This window comes from Acipenser ruthenus, chromosome 3 (genome assembly GCF_902713425.1).
Source record: "Acipenser ruthenus chromosome 3, fAciRut3.2 maternal haplotype, whole genome shotgun sequence".
NCBI lineage: Eukaryota > Metazoa > Chordata > Actinopteri > Acipenseriformes > Acipenseridae > Acipenser > Acipenser ruthenus.
In genome coordinates, this window is record NC_081191.1 from 99,642,993 (window position 1) to 99,662,810 (window position 19,818).

Consider the following 19,818-nt stretch of genomic DNA (forward strand, 5'->3'; position numbering starts at 1 on the left):
CAAAAGATATTTCAGTGTGAACCTTGTTTCGTGGAATTGGGAGCACATGAACAAAAGGACATTTTTAACTGCAGCCAAATGTTATTCATTCAATCAAGATGTAACCCAGTTTATTCAGTTAGTAGCATCTTGCAGCTGGCGTGCCACATTCAGCAGATAATGAATTTAAACGGAGACAAAAGGGGAAGGAATGCCTGGTGTATGGTACCAATTTGAGAGGGCTGAAGGTTAAGCAGTAATGGGTTGCAGGAGTTTAGCAGTAGATATTACATGCAGTGACGCTCATCCGTAGTGCCGGCTTTTCTTCAGTCTTATCTGTTTTGTAAAGGTGAGAGAATTTGAGAAGTGTGCCGCTGCCTGGTTGATTTTCATTCTGTTTCTTCTGTCATTAGGTGGATGGTAGATGATTTTAATCACTAATCTATAGTAGCATCAGTAGATCATTTATAATTTGTCCATCTAGTGTTGTTGTTGTTGTTGTTGTTGTTGTTGTTTGTTGCGTAATGTTTTTTTGTTTTAACAAAGAAACACTTTTTTTTTTTTGCTTTTCTAAGACGAGGGGGCTGTTAACAGTGGTAGGTGTCATTTCTTTTATTTGATTCATTGTTTTTATTCAATATTATTTAAACTTTTTTTAATGATTTTCGTTTTGTTTTCCGTATGCTTCGCAGAAGAAGTGGAAGGTACTGCTTGTTCATCAAATTTCACCCAGTAGACATCTAGAGAACAATCCATTGGTTTGGATAAAATGTCCATAGTCTTGAAGTAGTGCTTCTCAGATCCATTGCTTTCCTTAGACTAGAACTGTATGTCTGTCAGAAACCTGAAAAGGTGCTTCGCTGTCTTCTGTTGCTTCTTTCATAATTTCTCATAATTTGTTTGTTTGTTTGTTTGTTTGTTTGTTTGTTTGTTTGTCTTTCTGTCTCACTTAGTAAAATCTCATACTGTGTAGATATAGATCTGTATGTTTTAAAAATGCATCACACATGTTCAGTTGGGGTATTGCTGTAAACCTTTCTCCAAATGCTTTTTGACTAGACTCCCAGAAGTTTGTATATAACTTGTAAAGATTTGATCAACCATTTGCAGTTCCCTTTCAAGTACGAAATGTAATCATTACCAAATGGGATATAATCTCTTATATATCACTTATAGAGTGCTCAGGTAATTTAAGAGCCCTGTGTGTGTCAGATGTCGTCTCTGCCCACAGGAGAGACAGACGAGTGACACACAAGGCTCGGCGCCATTTCTTCTTTCAGCTCGCCTGAGACAGGAGTGAGTTCTGACCTTGTCAAAACTAAGGAGGTAAGTCGATTATATTAACTTTTTCTCTCTCATTTCATAATTTTAAATCATTTTGCATTCAAAATATGCATATACTTCTTTTATTAGCCTAGGTACTGATTAAGTCCCCTCCGCGGCCTTGTGAACAGATTCAGTACTTTGTTGCTGCTAAGCTTCAACACACTCTCTCTTGCTGCTCGGCTCTTCGGGAGTCGATAGAATTCTTGCTAGCGCCTTTTCATATATATATATATATATATATATATATATATATATATATATATATATATATATATATATATATATAATATATACACATACATACAGTGCCTATAGTAAGTATTCACCCCCCTTCGACGTTTTCACAGTTTGTTGTGTTACAACCTGAAATCTTGATGCATTTAAATGGTATTTTTTTCCTTTGATTTACACAACCTACTCGACACTTTGAAGAGGCAAGAGAATTTTTATTGTTTTACAGTAAATGAAAAATAAAAAAACTGAAATGTCTTGGTTAGATAAGTATTCACCACCCTGAGTCAATACTTGGTAGAACCACCTTTGGCAGCAATTACAGCTGTGAGTCTTTTGGGGTAAGTCTCTACCAGGTTTGCACATCGGGATTGTGTAATATTTGCCCATTCTTCTTGGCAAAATTGTTCAAGCTCTGTCAAGTTGGATGGGGATCGTTGGTGGACAGCAATCTTCAGGTTTTGCCACAGATTCTCAATTGGATTCGAGTCCAGGCTTTGACTGGGCCACTCTAGCACATTCACTTTCTTGTTTTTAAGCCACTCCAGTGTCGCTTTGGCTGTGTGCTTGGGGTCATTGTCCTGCTGAAAGGTCAATCTCTGTCCCAGTCTTAGGTCTTTTGCAGACTGAAGCAGGTTTTCCTCAAGGATTTGCCTGTATTTAGCTCCATCCATTTTGCCCTCTACCCTGACAAGCTTCCCAGTCCCTGCCGATGAATGGGTACACAACAACAGTCAGCTTACTGTCTGTTCTTGTGCACATACATTGCAGGGCTGAACTGTTTTTTCAACCTTACACAATGCCTGTGTTTCACACTTGTGCTGGTTACAAGAGAAACATTCCAGCACAAGATAAGCATGACAGGGGCATCCACTGCCTGGGAAGGGAGCATGCAGAGGGAGCAGTTAAGGACCACAGCTTTTGCAGCCCTTGCGTTCATTTTGCAAAGAGGACATTAGAAAGCAGACTGGCCCGCTGTTTCAGGGACCGCTCTGCATCTCTGACACCGGCGCAGCATAACTCACACCATTTGTTTCCCACAGTGTGGTCAACAGAGTCCCCACTCCCTGTTACTAGGAAGCGATCCTCTAGGGGTAGGAGCAGGACTAAGAGCCCGTGCTCCTCTAAATCCTCCTCTTGGTCATCTGGCTCGAAGAGCTCCCCCTCTCCTCCACCAAGGAAGAAGAACAGGAGCCACCATAGCAGTCATTCTGGTACTGACCGGGTTGCGGGGCAAACGGAAAAGCTTTTTGAAGCTATGAACCAGTAGCAGTACCTTTTGACAAAGCTGCTGCGAAGACAGTTTCTATAGGGTGCACAACGCAGATAAGCTGGGCCTTGCCAGTTACCGCCTGATGAGGCCTCCATCCATTGCTACGTTTCATGTCCCAATAAGCAATGCTGCGTCACTGAGACGATGCTGAAAATGCGTCCTCTGCATTTCGCACGCTTCTTGGTAGCTACAGTTGCATACTGGTGGCTTACCAGTCCATGCTGCTACAATCTCTGTCCTCTGACCATAGGCCCTTGCTCCTCCAGTTGGACGAGCTGAGTCTAGTCAATAACCACCTGATCCAGTGGTCGAAGTACAATGGTCAGGTGTTGGGCAGGTGCATGGCTGCATTGGTGGCAACAAGAAGGCAGCTCTGGCTTGCTCAGGCTCGAGTGCCTGACAAGGACAAGGCGTCGTTACTGGATGCACCTGTAACACCGAGGCATACTTTTAGGCTGGCAGTGGATGAGCTGCTAAAACGCTCACCAAGCACGGGAGTCTTCCAAGGAGTTGGCACGCCTCCTCCCCATAAGCCAGCTTTGGGCCACTGCAGCTCCTGCTAGAGCTAATACGCAGAACCGTTTTCACAGTGCGCAACATAAAGACCGGCACAATTATCGGTGCCCTGCTCATAAGCAGCAGCTGCAATCGCAGGCTCAAGCCTGTACGAGCCAGCAGCCTTAGGGATTTGCTGCCACAGGTCCAGGGCCTGTTCTGTCAGGCTGTGACAGGGAGTACAGTGTTGCTGGTTCTTGAGTACATGTGTGCCTTAGTGGAAGCAGCTGGGATGCGCAACAGGTGATGTGTTGCTAAACAACTAATTGAGCAGGTAGGCTCTCCTGGTGTTGAGTTTGGTCAGGAGGTCCTGATTGGTTAAGGAGGCTGCGCACAGTTCAAAAGACGTCTGTGCCACAGCTCGAGGCTACTTGATGGCCATAGCCATACAGACAGGCGCTGAGCGAAAGCTTGCTGTGTTGACATCGAGGAGAGCGTCTGCTCCATGGAGAAAATTACTACATGAAACCTTCCACTGCAAGGCGGTGCTCGTGAAGGCACTGCCCAGCCAAGGCTGTTTGAAGAGGTCGGAGTTGCTGTGAGGATGCCGGGACTCCAGGAGCCCACAAGTAGGTCAGTTTAGGGGATGTTGATCCCAAACAGTATAGAGAGGGTTTGCGTAGAGAAGTAGGTTCCTAGTAGGTTTTTTGGAGAGCTACAAGGGAGATTGTGTTGATGCATACAGGCAACACCACGGTGGCTTACATCAACCACCAAGGGGGGTCTCCTGTCTCTCGGTCTCAATCGTGTTGCCCGGGAGCGTTTGCTATGGGCTCATGAGCACTTGCTTTTAGTAAAAGCAGTTCATATGCCAGGGGTGAGGAACTGGCCAGCGGACCTCCTCTCGAGAGGGGGTCCGCACAGTTTGGAATGGTGACTTCACCCAGAGGTTGTGAACCTCATCTGGGAGAGGTATGAGTGCTCAGAGATAGATCTCTTTGCTACCCAGGAGTCCACCCATTGTTTCCACTGGTATTCCCTAGTGGAGAGCGGTCACGTGCTGGCCCACAGTTAACCCAGGACTGCTCTGTGCTTTCCCACCATTGCCAGTGCTTCCACTGTCAGGGTTTGACATTAACCATGGTCTGGCAGCCCGGGGCCGGTAGAGATCACAGTTTGGCCGGTAGTTATGAAGCACCACAGGCCCAACTGGGCCGGTAACATTTTTTAACTGTATAATGTATATAGCATAGTCTACATGGCTTCTGCATTATGAACACAGGAAAATGGGTCAGTGTGCCATAAAGCTGAAAAAAATGAATTTACAAACCCATTTTTAAAACATATCAACCCCCACCCCCTATAACGGCGTAACTGAACTCGTCCGAACTTTCCCGCCGCACGTCGTATTTGTTGTACAGTCAGCATCTGAGACTGTACTGAAGTGCTGTTGGTACTACTTGTTACCTTAAATCAATAATGATAAAGAAAGAAATTATCCGACAATACCACAAACCTGCAGGACCATATAGTGAGACTCCATCCAACAAAATATGACAATGTGAGTACTAAAAAACAAAAGGAACTACCTACAGTGGCATCATATTTTGGAAAGAAAATAGAGCCAAAAAGTGCCTGACCAAAAGAAATAACAGACCTGATAGTGGATGTTGATACATCGTGGAGGGAGCTGCAGTTAAAAATCTGATAGCGAATCTTGCTCCAGGCTACGCAATGCCCTGTAGAAACATTTGCAGAGCAATGCCTTAATTAAGCATGTAAACGATCATACTGGGGCACTTTTTAATGGCGTGGCAAGTGTGCGCTGTGCAGGACACAATATAAACCTATGCATTCAGAAGAGTTTGGAGGATGTTCCAGCCATACACACATTAGTGGCAACAGCAAGAAGACTGGCTGCACATTTTAAAAAAAAGCGAGCTGGCAACGAGTGCTTTAAACAGAAAACAAACAGAAATGCTGAATACAGAAAAGGCACCACTAAAGTTAATAGAGGATGTGCAAACAAGATGGAACACAGTATATTATATGTGTTGAACGTCTGCTTGAGTTGAAGTCGCCTGTAATTGCAGTTTTGTCAAACCCTGATTTGACAAAAAAGTCTGATACCACTATTTTAGATCTAACTACTGAGTAGTGGAAGCTAATGGCCGAGGTACCCCCTCTACTTCAGCCATTCGAATTAGCTACAGTACTGTTAAGCGCTGAGAAACTCTACAGCTAGTTCCATGTACCCAGTTGCATCAGGGATAAAATACAGACTGAGCGAAGTTCCCATTTGAAGCTTGTGAAGGGGACACAACACCTGCTTTGCCAAGTCCAAATGCACAGTTAGCGAGAAAAACTATCACAGCGATTTCATTTACATCAACTGAATGATCCAGGCGACGAAGTTATGCCACTGCTTTTTGCATCATTCCTTGATCCCAATTTTGCAATTTGGATTTTCTATCAAAACAAGCCAAAGCCACTGTAGTTGAAGCAGTGCTTTCCAGACTAGTTAGGCTGACGGACAGCAGTCCCACTAACAACACGAACTGTGCCACTACAACTACAAGTGACTTGCCAGTTAAAAAGAAAACAAAGACAGAACAAGCATTAGCATTGTTATTTCGTGGACGGCAGCAACCAGAGATGACCTCCAAGGAAAGCCTAATCAGACAAGAAGTGATGACATATACCTCTGAAACAAAGATCCACTGCTGTGGTGGAAAAATAACCAGACACGCCTTCCAAAACTAGCAATCTTGGCAATGAACATGTTAAGTATCCCAGCAACATCGGTCCCAAGTGAGCTGGTGTTCAGCAAGGCCAGGATTATAGTTGTTAAAAACTCTGTTATTTGAAACTGGATAATGTGGAAGCCATCATTTATCTCAACAAAAACAAAAAGTAAACCATTCTGGACCTTGGACTTTATAAAATAAGTTGGACTTGTGAATAGTTGGTGTTCCCACATCGTTGGATTTTGTTGCAAAGGATTTCTTTCTGACCGATTGCTGTCAGTCAAGACATCTTAGGTAAGAAACATTTTAATCATTTTAACCATTTGTGAGAATGAGAAACTCGCTGGGTATTGTTTGATTTATATTAGAACACAGGTTTATTTTACTCTATCAGATATCTGAAAACCATGTGATTTTGTTTATTCTCTAATATCGTATGGTTTGCGTTATGGAAAAAAAATGATGCATCGTCTTTTTAAGAAAACAATGCATCGATGATAGAAAAAACACCATCGTCCCAGCCCTAGTCTACACACTCCCAGTATGGTTGCAAATGGGGTGTATTCCTGACATCCTTAAAGACAGCTTTCCTGCTTGCTATTACCTCCCCTAAGTGGGTAGGTGAAATGCAAGTATTCTCAACAGAGAAAGCAAGTTTGTTTTTTGCGTAGGCCAGAACTAGGTTGCCAGCCTGCCCCCACCAGAAAAGGTTGCTAGTCACTCCACAAGAGGCCTGGCAACCTCCTGGGCGTTATTCCAGGGCGGGCCTGTCGCAGACATTTGCAACACTGCAGTATGGGCCACCTATGGGTTCTACCGACCTGAATGTCGTAGATCAACAGAACCCTGGTTTTGGGACCAGAGTGTTAAGAGCAGCCACTCATTTGGCTTTTTAACACATTTTTATTGTGTTCCACTTTTAAGTCCTGGGGTAGTTAGCCATATACCCTTTTCGGACTTCTGCTGTTAAATGCTGAGCTTACTCAGTGTAACCTTGCAGCATATACTCTGCATGAGGGTTCTCCCTTACTGTACTGTGGACTATATGCCATGGATCGGTCCTCTGCCAGAATGCTGAAGGTAGTTTATCTTCCTTTTTAGCACATCTGCCAGTGCTTGCGATGGCTTGGGTATTGTATCCCATTTCATAATGGTTACATTTCGTCTCATTCGGGCTATAAGAGAGTATATCCCATTTGGTAATGGTTACATTTCTATTTCAGCTGTTTACATTATTCAAATTGGACCCCCTCTGGTGTGATGTAAACCAGGGGTTCTCAAACTGGGATGCGCAGAATGTACCCAGGGGGGTGCATGAGTATATACTGTCCCCGAGATGCTATAATTGCTTTGAAATAATAGTGTAATAAACAGCTTTCCCAGAGATTCAAGTTTAAAAGCGAACGTGCCTTTTGGAGGGAAGTACACGTGTGTTGCATAGACATATGCCGGGTGCTCACTGAGTCTGTGCATTTGTGTCTGGGCTTCTAACTCTTCTGCTTCTTTTCCTGGCCTTTGTTCCTCTCTGTGTGATTTTTACACTTCAACCAGAAGATGCTGAAAGTGGTCCCCATGTAAACGGATTCTACATAGGTGAGCATTTATTTCTGCACACTCTCTGTGTATTCTTTTCTCTGCTGTCTTTTACAGGTAAAATGTAAACGTGACTTCTTCTTTTGTCTGATGCTATTAGATAAGAATTCCATCAATTATAAAAAATACAATGTATTTTTATTAGCCTTTTTGCATTTTAATGCATGATTTATTTTACTGCTGCTCTGTGTAATGTTTTATGTTTTGAAGATATTTGGTTATTAAAACATCAGTCATTCTGCATTTAAAACCTTTTGCATATTTTTGAAGAGGAGACCTGTTATCTACTCATGGACACCAAGATATTAAAGCAAGGGGTTTACGACAATAATTTAAATAAATAACCACAAAACAGCACTGGTCGTCCAATACTTTTCCTAGGACGTTGTATAGATTTATACATATTTATCTGATTGATTGTGATTTATATTTATCAATGTATGTATTGTTTTATTTATTTATTTATTTATTTATTTATTTATGTTTATTACCTTTTGGGTAATTTTTTTTGTTGCTTTTAGTATACATTTTAAGGTGATTTTATATTGATTTGAATTTTGGAATGGAAAATAAGCCAGAATTAGTGAATTTCTTCATACCACAAAAACCTCTAACAGACCCTTTTTTAGTTTGTCATGTCTACTTTGCTTAAATGCCACATTTTGTTTATATAAATATACTGTATCTGTATATTACAAGCCTTTCTTTTTAGTAGTTTCTGCTTTGCGTCTGTTTTGATCTTTACATGCACTTTCCCCTCTACTTAAAGCCTTTAATTAGAGTGTCTTGTGTGAATGACTGGTCAGTAATGAACTAGAGTGCCAATTTTGTTTTATAATATTTTCCCTCTGCAGTTTCTTCCAAGCTTCATTTGATTCATCTTGGCAATCCATGTTTTTGATTCTGTTGACTGTGTTTGTGTTTTTTGCTAGGTGCAAATGGTCTTGGATTTCCATAGCCCCAGTACATGTTTGGCTGGTTTCACAGAACCAGATTAGCACTAATCTTGGACTGCCCAATGTTAATTTAGGTAAGACTAGTGCTAATCGGGGGCTGTTGGTGTACAAGCCTTGAGTAATCACTGCTTCTGATAACTAGGCTCTCAAACAGTGACCTTCACATTCTTAGTACAGTGCAACTCATCATTTTATAAAAGTGCATAGAACATATGAAGGGTCATGCATTTTCTTGAATGATAATGATCATGAGAATACATTTAAATAGATCTAAATCGGACTTGGGCAATTCTTGTCCAGTTGGTAGACTCGTAGGGCACTTTCACACCTAGTTCGTTTGACCCTTGGATGCGGATTTAAATGCGGTTCAATGAAACCTCTGAGAACTACGTAATCGCACCAGGATTCGCATCAAACCAAGTGAACCGAGATCACTTGAAATGGTTGTCTCAGTTTGCTTGGAAGTGGACTCGGTACATTTGCCACTTTGCTCCGTTTTCAGCTTTTGGCAGTGTGAAACAAAGCGTATTCCAGTTCACTTGGGAATGAACCGCTCCAAACAGCGAAGCAAATCGTGGAAGAGACGTGCTTCAGCAAGCACCAAGGAAAGTGTCTGCCCTTGTCTCACACAGGCAACGCAGGGATTGTCAAAAAAAACACATACATACACACCAGACAAGAACACCATAATGTCACATGTACACAACAGCACATCACAATAAAAATACTATGGGGCTGATTTACTAACTGGTGCAACCCAGGGTTATTCAATGAAATGACTCTAATAGTGGTTGAGATTTAATAAATATTGCAGAAAGCGTCTGGCTTTATTATAATTGTGCCATATACACTCGCAGGGAAAACATTGTGCCAAGACAAAGTGGAACTGTCTGTACAGACATTAGTCACTGTTGCAATTGCGCTGCTGTGCCTGAGTTTAGTAAACCAGCTCCTGTTGCTTCTGTATCTCACCACCCTGTCACGTATACAACATTTACAACAAGCTATTATTATTATTATTATTATTATTATTATTATTATTATTATTATTATTATTATTAATAATAATAATAATACATCATCATCATCATCATCATCATCATCATCATCATCATCATCATCAATAATAGCAATTGGTTGAATGTCCATCTTTTTGTTAATCATGATTGTCTTTGGCATTTCCTCCAAAAGAAAAGTGTTTTTCTGACATGCTCTTTCGGCATGTTACGTTACTTTGGCAATGATTTGACGTTGTTAGCACCAAATAAACCAAAATAACACAGACAGCAGGACAGCAAAACAACCACATCCACGTAAAGTATTCTCCATGTTGGGCATGATGGAAAAAGTTTTTCCAGAGAGAACTTCCGCACTCTTAATCAGCAACAGAGCTGAGTGTGTTTGGAAAGTGCAACGTGAAACCAATAGAACTGTAGTCTGGGTGAAGCTGCAAGTGAACCAAACAAACCAATTAGAATGCACTTTAAAAGAAACTCAAGTTTGCTTTATTTTTCTGGTGTGAAACGAACCAAAGCAAAGTGAACCACGAATCGAATCACTTGCAAGTGAACTAGGTGTGAAACAGCCGTCAATAAGAGTGGCAAGCTTACCCTGTACGTTCACTACATCACGAAAGCCATTGATCCATTTTCTATGCAACTTGTCTTGAGAGGATTGCCTCAAGACTTGCCCTAATTTGATTATACTTTACATGGATCAAGACATTATTCCATTGACTGTGCATTTAGCACATGTTTGCCTTCTTTTTTCAAGCTAGGATATATTTTGGAATGCATGCGTCTGTTTTTGTTTAACGTTATTAAACTTGGCGCATGGAAATCTGTTATGAATGACGTGCAACATGGACGTGGATGCTGGTCACGGTGACTTATTCATGATCGCAAAACCAACACTAGAATGCGGTGTTTATACAGTATCCTTGAATGGGGATTTGTTTGTGACTGGCATTTTAGTCATTGTGAGTAGGGAAGCCAGGAATGAGGTGGGACTCTGCCATGATGTCAATCTGTGAACTGTCCTTTTACAGAGTACTACAGTACTGTAGGTCCATGTGAGGCAGCAGGCCAATCCACTTTCTCCATGTGTCCTTTATTGCTTTTCCATAAGTAGTCAGCCAATGCTAAGTGTGGGTTAGGGTTTCTCGAGCCAGTCTGCTGCATTCCGCTTCATTGTCTGACAAAGGGAGGAAACCACACTCAAGTGCATGGTTTTTTTTCTCTTTATTCAAATATTGACTTTAGATCATGATTCAGATTTGAAAATCCTGCAGTAAAAAGGAAAGGTGCAGAGTCAAAGCAGAAGAATATGTGGGGGGAAGAAATGTTCAGTTTGTTTCATAGTTTAGAAACTATACATAAAATATACATAACAATTCAAGCATGGAAACAAGACATTGATAACATATTTCACATTTAAATATTTCCTTGTATTCCAAGAAGACCTGCATTTGCTTAAGGTTTCTCCTTCCTGTTGTTGCCGAAGCCTTGGGGTAGTGGAAACAAGGATCTTCTTAAGGAAATGCTGAATTTCAAAGTCAACATGACTTTTATTTATTGCAGGAGCATTGTTGTTGGAATGCATTTTAAATTCAAATGTTTCGTGTGTGTGTGTGTGTGTGTGTGTGTGTGTGTGAATATGTAGTGCATCAGTGTGTGTATTTGTGATTTGCTTTATTTATAATTTGTCAGAATGCTGAAAAACAGGTGGTCAAATGTATTTATTATTATTATTTTTTTTTTATTATTTTTTTTTATTTTTTTATTTTTTTTGAGCAGAGGGGTTGGGTTCCCAGATGGTCCTGATAAAAGTCCTCATTTTATGGCAGCTTCAAAGAGAGAAACATAGAAATAAATAGCCGCCTTTTGGATTTTGTAATTTTTGTGCCAAAACTGCCTCTTTTGATATAACTTGTAGCTGTTCGTTAAATGATGTCATAATTCTTTGGGGATGTTTGCTGGAGTTGGTCTTGGTCCTTCAAATAGTGTTTAATTGGTTCTGATTGTGTCGTGGCTGAGATGGATAAGACCAAAACCACTCAGACACATTACACACAGGTCAAGTCTAAAGCATCGTGAACCAGAACATTGGCATGTTGCTAAGGGACAAAACAGCATTGTAAAACAAGACGGAGGCGAGTGCTACTTTCAAATGTAAAATAACTGAGCACAACAGTCAAACGAGAACAAATGCCTAATCATGCAATCACTGTAAACCGAGGGGATGTTTGAGATTCAGTTTAAAAACGTGGTCAGGCTCTAATTGATTGATTGTCAATTACACACTGGCCACATGGATTTTGTAGGGATGGGATTTTAACAGGAACGATATAAATTAAAGATTAGTGTTGCATGTGTGGATGTTATAGGTTACAATTTCATTGCTGGGGAAGGTTTCTGGATTTCTATGTACGGTGTTTAGGTCAGGAAGAGTCATATTTCAAAAAGGGGGAACCTGACAGAAAGAAGATGTCTCGGTCAACAGGAAATGCTGAAAACCACATTACACAATCCCTCCGGTAATTTCAATACAGTGGTAATTTTGGTGATTTTGATGTTCAGGTGGACATTCTTTCTAGAAACATGTTCAAATATCATTATAGAGAAGAAAGCAGAAGTGCTGTGGTTAACCTGTGATCTGTTGGTCCTCCAAGGAATACCTTGTAAGGTTTCATACCACCCTTAAACTCTTTTTACAGATGTCTTGTACAAGTCTGCAGAGAACACGCAGAGGAACATGTGGCAGGCTGAATTCCACACACACACCAGCTGGAGCTTTTGACAATCTGATTACTGTGCTTTTATAACATTACTAAAGCCTTAGTTTTACAGGAAAAAGGAGCGAAAAATATACATTTCACTTGTGTAAATATACATTTCACTCTTTATATCAACTATTGAATAATGAATGGTTAACATTATAAACTTGTCCTGAAATATTCTGCACCTTCTCACAAAACTGGCACAATATTTCAACTTTCAACAACAAGCAACATATAAACCTTTTTTTTTTGCTTTTTGGAAAGAATATAAATATGTAACGCAACGCAAGACAAGATCATATCTAATAAAAAATAAATAAAAAATAGAAAAATATTTTAAACAGAAAAAAAAAACTGGAGATTACCGTTCTAGGACAATGGGAGCTTAGTCATAGCTATAACAATCCTAATTATTTTTATTTTTATTTTAAATAGATAACATTGAGAAGGAATATTCAGCCATGAGGTGATATATCCATCCATCTTAGTATAGACCTGTGACTTTACAGTCTCCTGTGTATTGTCCCATTTAAACTGTGGAACTAGTTTTAAAACAACATGGTCACAGCTTCCATTTTCCACATAATGCTACACTGGCACTTTCATTCTCGTTATAAGGCGAAACGCACACAGTACTGTGTCATAACTATGGCTTCTGACCACAGCACTGTAAAGGTGAGGCACTTTGCGTGTATTGCACTTGACATTCTAATTACAAGACTGAAAATTATTTGATACTGAATGATATAATTTATAGGCAAAAGCTAATGTTTTAAATCAAGGTAGCGTAGGCATTTAAAGTTTCGATTATTTCTTCCTTTAATTGCTTATGTCACAATCTGTCAAAAGTAGAGTTTTGTTTGAGGTGGAATGGTGCCTGGACGATATCCACAAGTACTTGAAATAACCTTTTCTTTCAGGCAGTGTCGTATATGCACTGTTTGTCAAACTTTTACGAACAGGAAAGTGAGGTAGTTTAGTATTCCCAGTTGAAAAATGCCTGTGGGTGCTTGACTTGCACACATGTTAAATTTCTGACATGGCTGTAAGATATTATCAGAGTAGAAAATAGGCATGCTAATGTACTGGCAAGGGTCCAGATTGTGTGTGTGTGTGTGTATGTATGTATGTATGTATGTATGTATGTATGTGTGTGTGTGTGTGTGTGTGTGTATGTGTGTGTATATATATATATATATATATATATATATATATATATATATATATATATATATATATATATATATATATATATAAAAATTACACACACACAGTTGTAGTCAATAGTTTACATACCCCAATAGAAATGTATAACACTGTGTAACAATTTTTTTTTTTTTTTTTGGTTCCTGGGTAGTAAGTGTTATTTCCTAATTGCTTATGCCTCAAAAGTATAGAAAATGGCTATTATTCCCCACAAACTTTGCTTTTGTGACCAGGACAGTGATATTTTGAAATTTACCTATTTTCCAGAACATTCCAGATAGATTCAGTGCTGAGTAAACTTGGAGTAACTTCTAGAACTTTCTAGAACTTTCCAGTAATATAAATAGTAGTATAAATACAGGGGCCTTAAGCCCACCAGTTCAGTTTAGTTCCAGCTGCTCATTGACTAATCATAATCGTTTAAAAAAAGATTATTATTGCTAAAGGTGCCTCAACTAGCTATAAATTTCATTTTACTTGTCAAGGTATGAATACTTTTGAATTTGACATTTTTGGAGTTTTGCAAAAAAAAATTGCTGAAATAAATAATTGCAGACATGTATTTCTTGTAACTTTTTTTCCTCATCCACAAAAGGAAAACTTTTGCTACAAAAGATTTTTCCTATAATTTGTTTTTGAGAAATGTCTAGAAATTATAAATTGCCACTGGGGTATGTAAACTTTTAAATGGAGTCTGATTATGAGATAGTGTTACATTGTATTCAAAGCAAGTGGCGAATGAAGAGAAGGGGGGAGTATCTCACTTTGTAGTCCAAGTTTAATATTTTTGTCACCACCCATAACACATTGCAAGGGTTTTAAATATTGCTATTCAACCTTGTATACCTTCCATCTTTTATGCCACAGTACTTAGAGAGCAGTCATTGTTCCTCAATAACAAGATAGGGAAACATTTGAGCCTGTATCGCGTCAACTGAATAATGTGACCTGCTTTACTTTCTGCAGTGTCTGCCTCATTTTATTATTTTAAATCCACAACAGGATACTGACACCTGAACTTTTCAGTACTGTAAATCAATATCTTCGGAATGCATGTTTATTTCATAGAGTGCAAATCCATTTTCTTTATAACATTAGGAACATTTTACGTCATTTTGTCCTCGACCTTGTTTTATTTAGTTTTATTTTGAATGCGTATTTCACAAAACCCAATATAATGTCACACTACTGGACTGACTGTCGCAAAAACTCTCTTTCAGATTGACATGTTTGCTGTAGTACTAATAGAAAATCTTAGTGTGTACTCTTAGTCAAAACCCCTTAGCGTAGCCTATTTTAAATACAGTATTTGAGTAACCAAGATAAGAACCACAAAGGTAGGAGACAGTAACAAAACAAGAAAATGCTATTTGAAACGTGTTAAATCATGTTTACCATAAGATTATAAGAAGGCCATCAACAAATACAAGATCTTCACGTGCCATCTATGTATTGTTGTCTTGTGTAAAGTTAAAAAATTAAGGTATGGAATGAACTACACCACCCACTCGATATATCACGGGTGCCGGGGCCCAATACAAATCCGCTGTATATCAAGGGCCACGATATAGCGAGAGACCAATAGAAAAACAAACAGGCTAACATATACTGTACAACCACTTCCTCATTTTATCGGGGGCGTCAGGGTCCAGTATAAATCCTCTATGCAACCCGCTTTTTCTCATTTTTCATATAAAAAGCAGCACACCGTTTTAATTCGTACTGTGGAGGGTAATTGCTTCATTCAGCTTAAGTCTCCAATTAATTTCATGAGTCTTCTCTCCTTTCTCAAATGCACAAATCCGCTGCATTGAAAGAATCCATTTCCAACATAGGAGGCTTGTTGCTAGGGAGCTGACGTCACTGCCCTGTGACTTTTTTGTAGTGCACTGCTGCCACAAGTGAACACATCGTTGGCTAAAATAAAAATCGCTTCAGTAACTAGATTTTGCTTTGTGTTATTGTGCAATGCATGTGTATATGATAACAGTACAATGTTAATGCTTTGTATTTAATTGTTTTGTATATTTTTGTTTGTGACGTGCAGTACGAAATAAAATGAACAGTAATTCATTGTCTATGTATAGTGCAGCTAAGGCATGGGTGAGACCAGACCATGTTTCAAATCTTAACAATATTTACCATTTATTAGTTAAAAATACCAAACGTTACATACTACATTGAACATTATTGTTTAGATACAGTACGTGCCACAAGCACTAACATAGATAAGGCAATGTTCCTCTGGAGAGAGCCTCAGACGGATGGTCCCGATGATCTGGAGGTATTGGGAGCTTCTCTCGTCTGTGTCGCCACTATGCCTAGTATTTTATACTGTAGTTGGCTCAGAGCCTACTTGACTACAGTTTGTTTCTATTACATTATTAATTAGAATTGTCAATTGTCAGCGTTAATAATAAAAGTGTTACTTCAGTCAGGTGCAACCAACCACAAACTACTCTCCTTTACAAGGTTACTGTGATTAATTGTTTACCATAGGTCTTTCCTGCACATGCCGTATCACTCAATATTGCCTCAGCAACTACTTACACCAATGTCAACCTTCAGCAATCTGGTTTTCTGCCATTTGAACTCAAATACATGCTGTAAAATCACATGACTACAGCTGCAATGGAAACTGGATTGCATATTGGTGTCCCTAGTTTAGAGTTGATATTCATCTTTGGGATTCAAGTTTAGATCTAGAGCAGTCAAGTGTGAATTCAAGATCAGTTTGGTAAAGATCTGGCTACCTGAAATTCAAGTAGCAACTTTACAATATAATAGCAGAGTGACATAAGAAAGCTGACTGTAGCCATTGCTTCCCTGTTGTCTGTCATGAATTTTGTTTTTATTGCCATTCATATAAATTGTTATCTATATAAAGTAGTAATCGCTGTGTTTTCTACCAATCATCTTTTTGCCACAGATGTTACCACAATATACTGTAAGTCAGTTTAACAACTTAAACTTCATAGAAAGTTAGATACTATAGAACCAACATCTAGACCCTTTGGAAAGCTGTTGGATCCAAAGTTTGTAAGTGGGACAGATCTGTTACCACTGACAAAGTTACCACAATAACTTCAATACATTTCCACAAAACAACTTGAAACTTAGTAGGCAGTCGGATACAACCAAGGTCCAGATCCCTATTGAAAAGCAGTTGAACTGCAAGTTTCTAAGTGGGTCACATTTTGTGTGTGGTCATCTAGTTTTCATTTGTAATGTTGTGAATTCTAGCTGTCCTGCAAAGACTCTGAAACAATGTTTATTTTGCAGCTGGTTTACGGAGAAGCTTTCGACTCAGCAGAAAAGACAGAAAAACAAACAAGTCGATGTACGAGTGCCAGAAGAGCGAGCAGTACGACATGGCTGATGTACCGACATACGAAGAGGTGACCCCGTACCAGAGACAGTCCAGTGACAAGTACAGGCTGGTGGTGCTGGTTGGTAAGCACACTGTCAGCTGTGATGGTAATGTACTCAGAGAGGAATGCAATGTGGCACGGATTGGCACGTTATTCCGACCCGCTGGAAATCTCTTTCTGGGCCTTGGATGGGAATTAGGGTTGTACTGATGCTGATGGTTTATTGCTTGAAAAAAAGATTGTAATGCAAGCCGTCCAACCAGAGTACAGAAGCTGATAGATTTGGAATATAAACACCTGACCTTGCAGTGTATAGAAACGTATTCCTATTATATATTCCTATGTAGAGACCGCGCCCCCCCATGCCATTTTCAGAAAGTAAGAGAAAGAAAGATGTGTTATCATTTAAGTCTTAAGTATGGTATAACAGGAATGGTATATTTAATATGTCTTTGTTATAGAAGTGACAGAAAGCATTACATAGTGGTCTGCATGCGTGGCTGTAATACAGACAGCAGGAAAGTTTCAGCAAACTTCCTGTGCATGACAAATAGGGTGCGTTGCTGAAGCATGTACTGTGTATACAGAAATAACATACAAATCCTGGAGTGATCCTGAGTGTCACTTAAGTCTCATGCTTCATAGTAACTGTAAATAAAACGTCATAGGCACTTCACTGAACCCTAACCCTAATATCCAAGACTTTTCAAATCAATTGCTACATTTATTGCACTTTAATCATCATTTAGTTTTGATCAAATGTATTTTATTGTACAGTTGTTGTTGTTTTTATTATTATTATTATTATTATTATTATTTATTATTATTACATCCCAATGGGAAACTTTTAATTGCATAAATATGAATAATGAAAAAGGCATCAACAAATCAGTACATGGGCACATGGGGGCCAATAATAATAATAATAATAATAATAATAATACACAACTGTACTCTATGAACCATTGGAGATTGATTTTTAAACTCAATTATATTTATACTGTATTCATATCCAATATATAGTACCAGTTCAGTAAGTATGAATAATATGCAATAAAACAAACCTGTGAACATGAATAGGAAAAGAAAACCCTATTTATATATTCTGTTACATTATTAAAGAAAAAAAAAACAGCAGCTGTCTCTTGAGAAATAAAAACTATTAGTAGCAGTAAAACATGGATATGTATTTTTATAATGCTGTTATAGTTTAAACATTCTCTTTAGCAGATAGATGTCACTGTGGCTGTAATAAAATAAAGGATGGTGATGTGATTGTTACTGAAGTTGCAGTTTTGGACACTGTTGCACATAACCTGTGCTGTACGCTCTGCGGTGTTGCAAAGACAACTCGCAGAACGTAAACAAATACATTTCTACAGTTATTCAATATTTTACTACTATATGCATTCTACATATATATTGTTTAAACTTGAAGTTACAGCAAAGAAAATATATGCTATGCATCTATCTTGGAATCTAATAATCTGTTCTAATACTGTCATGACAACATAGAGGTCAAAGGTTTCCAACAATCCTTGTATGTCTTAGTCTACCTGTGTGACAATGACCTCCGTGAACCACTTTAGTTTGTTAGTTATGGAGGTTGAAGGAAATCATAATTTTGATATACTGGCATGGTTGGTTTAATAGAAGGCTTGATGGTCCAGTGGTTAAAGAAAGGGGCTTGATACCACGAGGTTCCCGGTTCAAATCCTGGCTTAGCCACTGACTCACTGTGTGTGACACTGAACAAGTCACTCAACCTCCTTGTGCTCAGTCCTTCGGATGAGACGTAAATCCAAGGTCCTATTGTAACTGACTCTGCAGCAGCAGTTGATGCATAGTTGAGTTCCTAGTTTCTAAGTCGCTTTGGATAAAAGCGTCTGCTACATGACCAATTCATAATAACACTTTTACATAGATTTAAAAACAGACTAATCCTTACAACACTGGCTATATATTTATGTACATTACTGTGGTTCATCTGATCATTGCAGGATGAGCAACTTGGGTTATTTTCGAAGTCAAAAAGGACCCAGGTCATGCTATTCAGATAAATACCATACATTGTTTGATGTTACAAGTGGTTTTATGATCTTTGTATTTTCACTGAATTTGGAATTGGTTCAAGATTTGAACGTTCTTTTTGACACGTCCTTGAAATATAATGTGTGCATCACGATTTCCTGATATTGAAAAGGTGTGTGGTGAACTCGCCCAGATAAAAGGATTGGGCCCTTGCCTAGTATAGATGAAACCCCAGTAGGTACTTAGTTATTAGTTATGTGGCATTGTGGTGAGAATTTTATCGAAGGTTCCCAGTCAGTGGACACTTGCTTCATATGCAGTATCAACTACGTACGGCTGCCTGGTATCTGTTTTTAAAGGACCCATCAGGGCCTGAAACAAAATGCATTTACTGTAACAGTTACAGTATCAGTATTACTGCAATTCCATACCATATGGAACGTATAGGAAAGGTGATTAATCCATCCATGCTCCGAAAAAGATTAAAATGGAAACAAGTGTAGCTGGTAAATGCCCCCTCTTCTTTAAAAATGTTTATTTTTTGTTAGACAATATATTGTACATCCATCAGGGCCCACAATGTGATATTCATAAAGGTGTAAATTACAAAAACATATGTTTTTGTTTAAGTATGGAGTAGGTGGGAATTTCAAATGTAAACCACAATGACTTAAGAACTGTAACCCACTATCAGATCCTCTGCAATAGGGTAAAGTATTGGGGGAACCCATTTGTCTTCAGAGGGTTTGCTTTCCTCTGCTGTGATCCTGATAGGAGGGTTTAGCTCTTTTTTAAATATGTTTTGTTCAGTAACAGTGAAGTGAGGCCACAT

General features: G+C 39.0%; 1 protein-coding gene across 10 annotated transcripts in view; it reads left to right on the forward strand.

Annotated features, from left to right (window-relative positions):
• Positions 1 to 19,818, forward strand: part of LOC117394925 (MAGUK p55 subfamily member 7-like) — a 138,625-nt gene that overhangs the window by 95,890 nt on the left and 22,917 nt on the right. For 9 of the 10 annotated variants that reach the window (XM_059019735.1, XM_059019748.1, XM_059019729.1 and 6 more), the window contains 2 exons: positions 7,606 to 7,644; positions 16,867 to 17,037. In XM_059019735.1, the coding sequence (XP_058875718.1) occupies positions 7,606 to 7,644; positions 16,867 to 17,037 (210 nt within the window). The remainder of the gene's footprint in view (positions 1 to 7,605; positions 7,645 to 16,866; positions 17,038 to 19,818) is intronic. The other variant, XM_033993686.3, reaches the window with a different exon arrangement.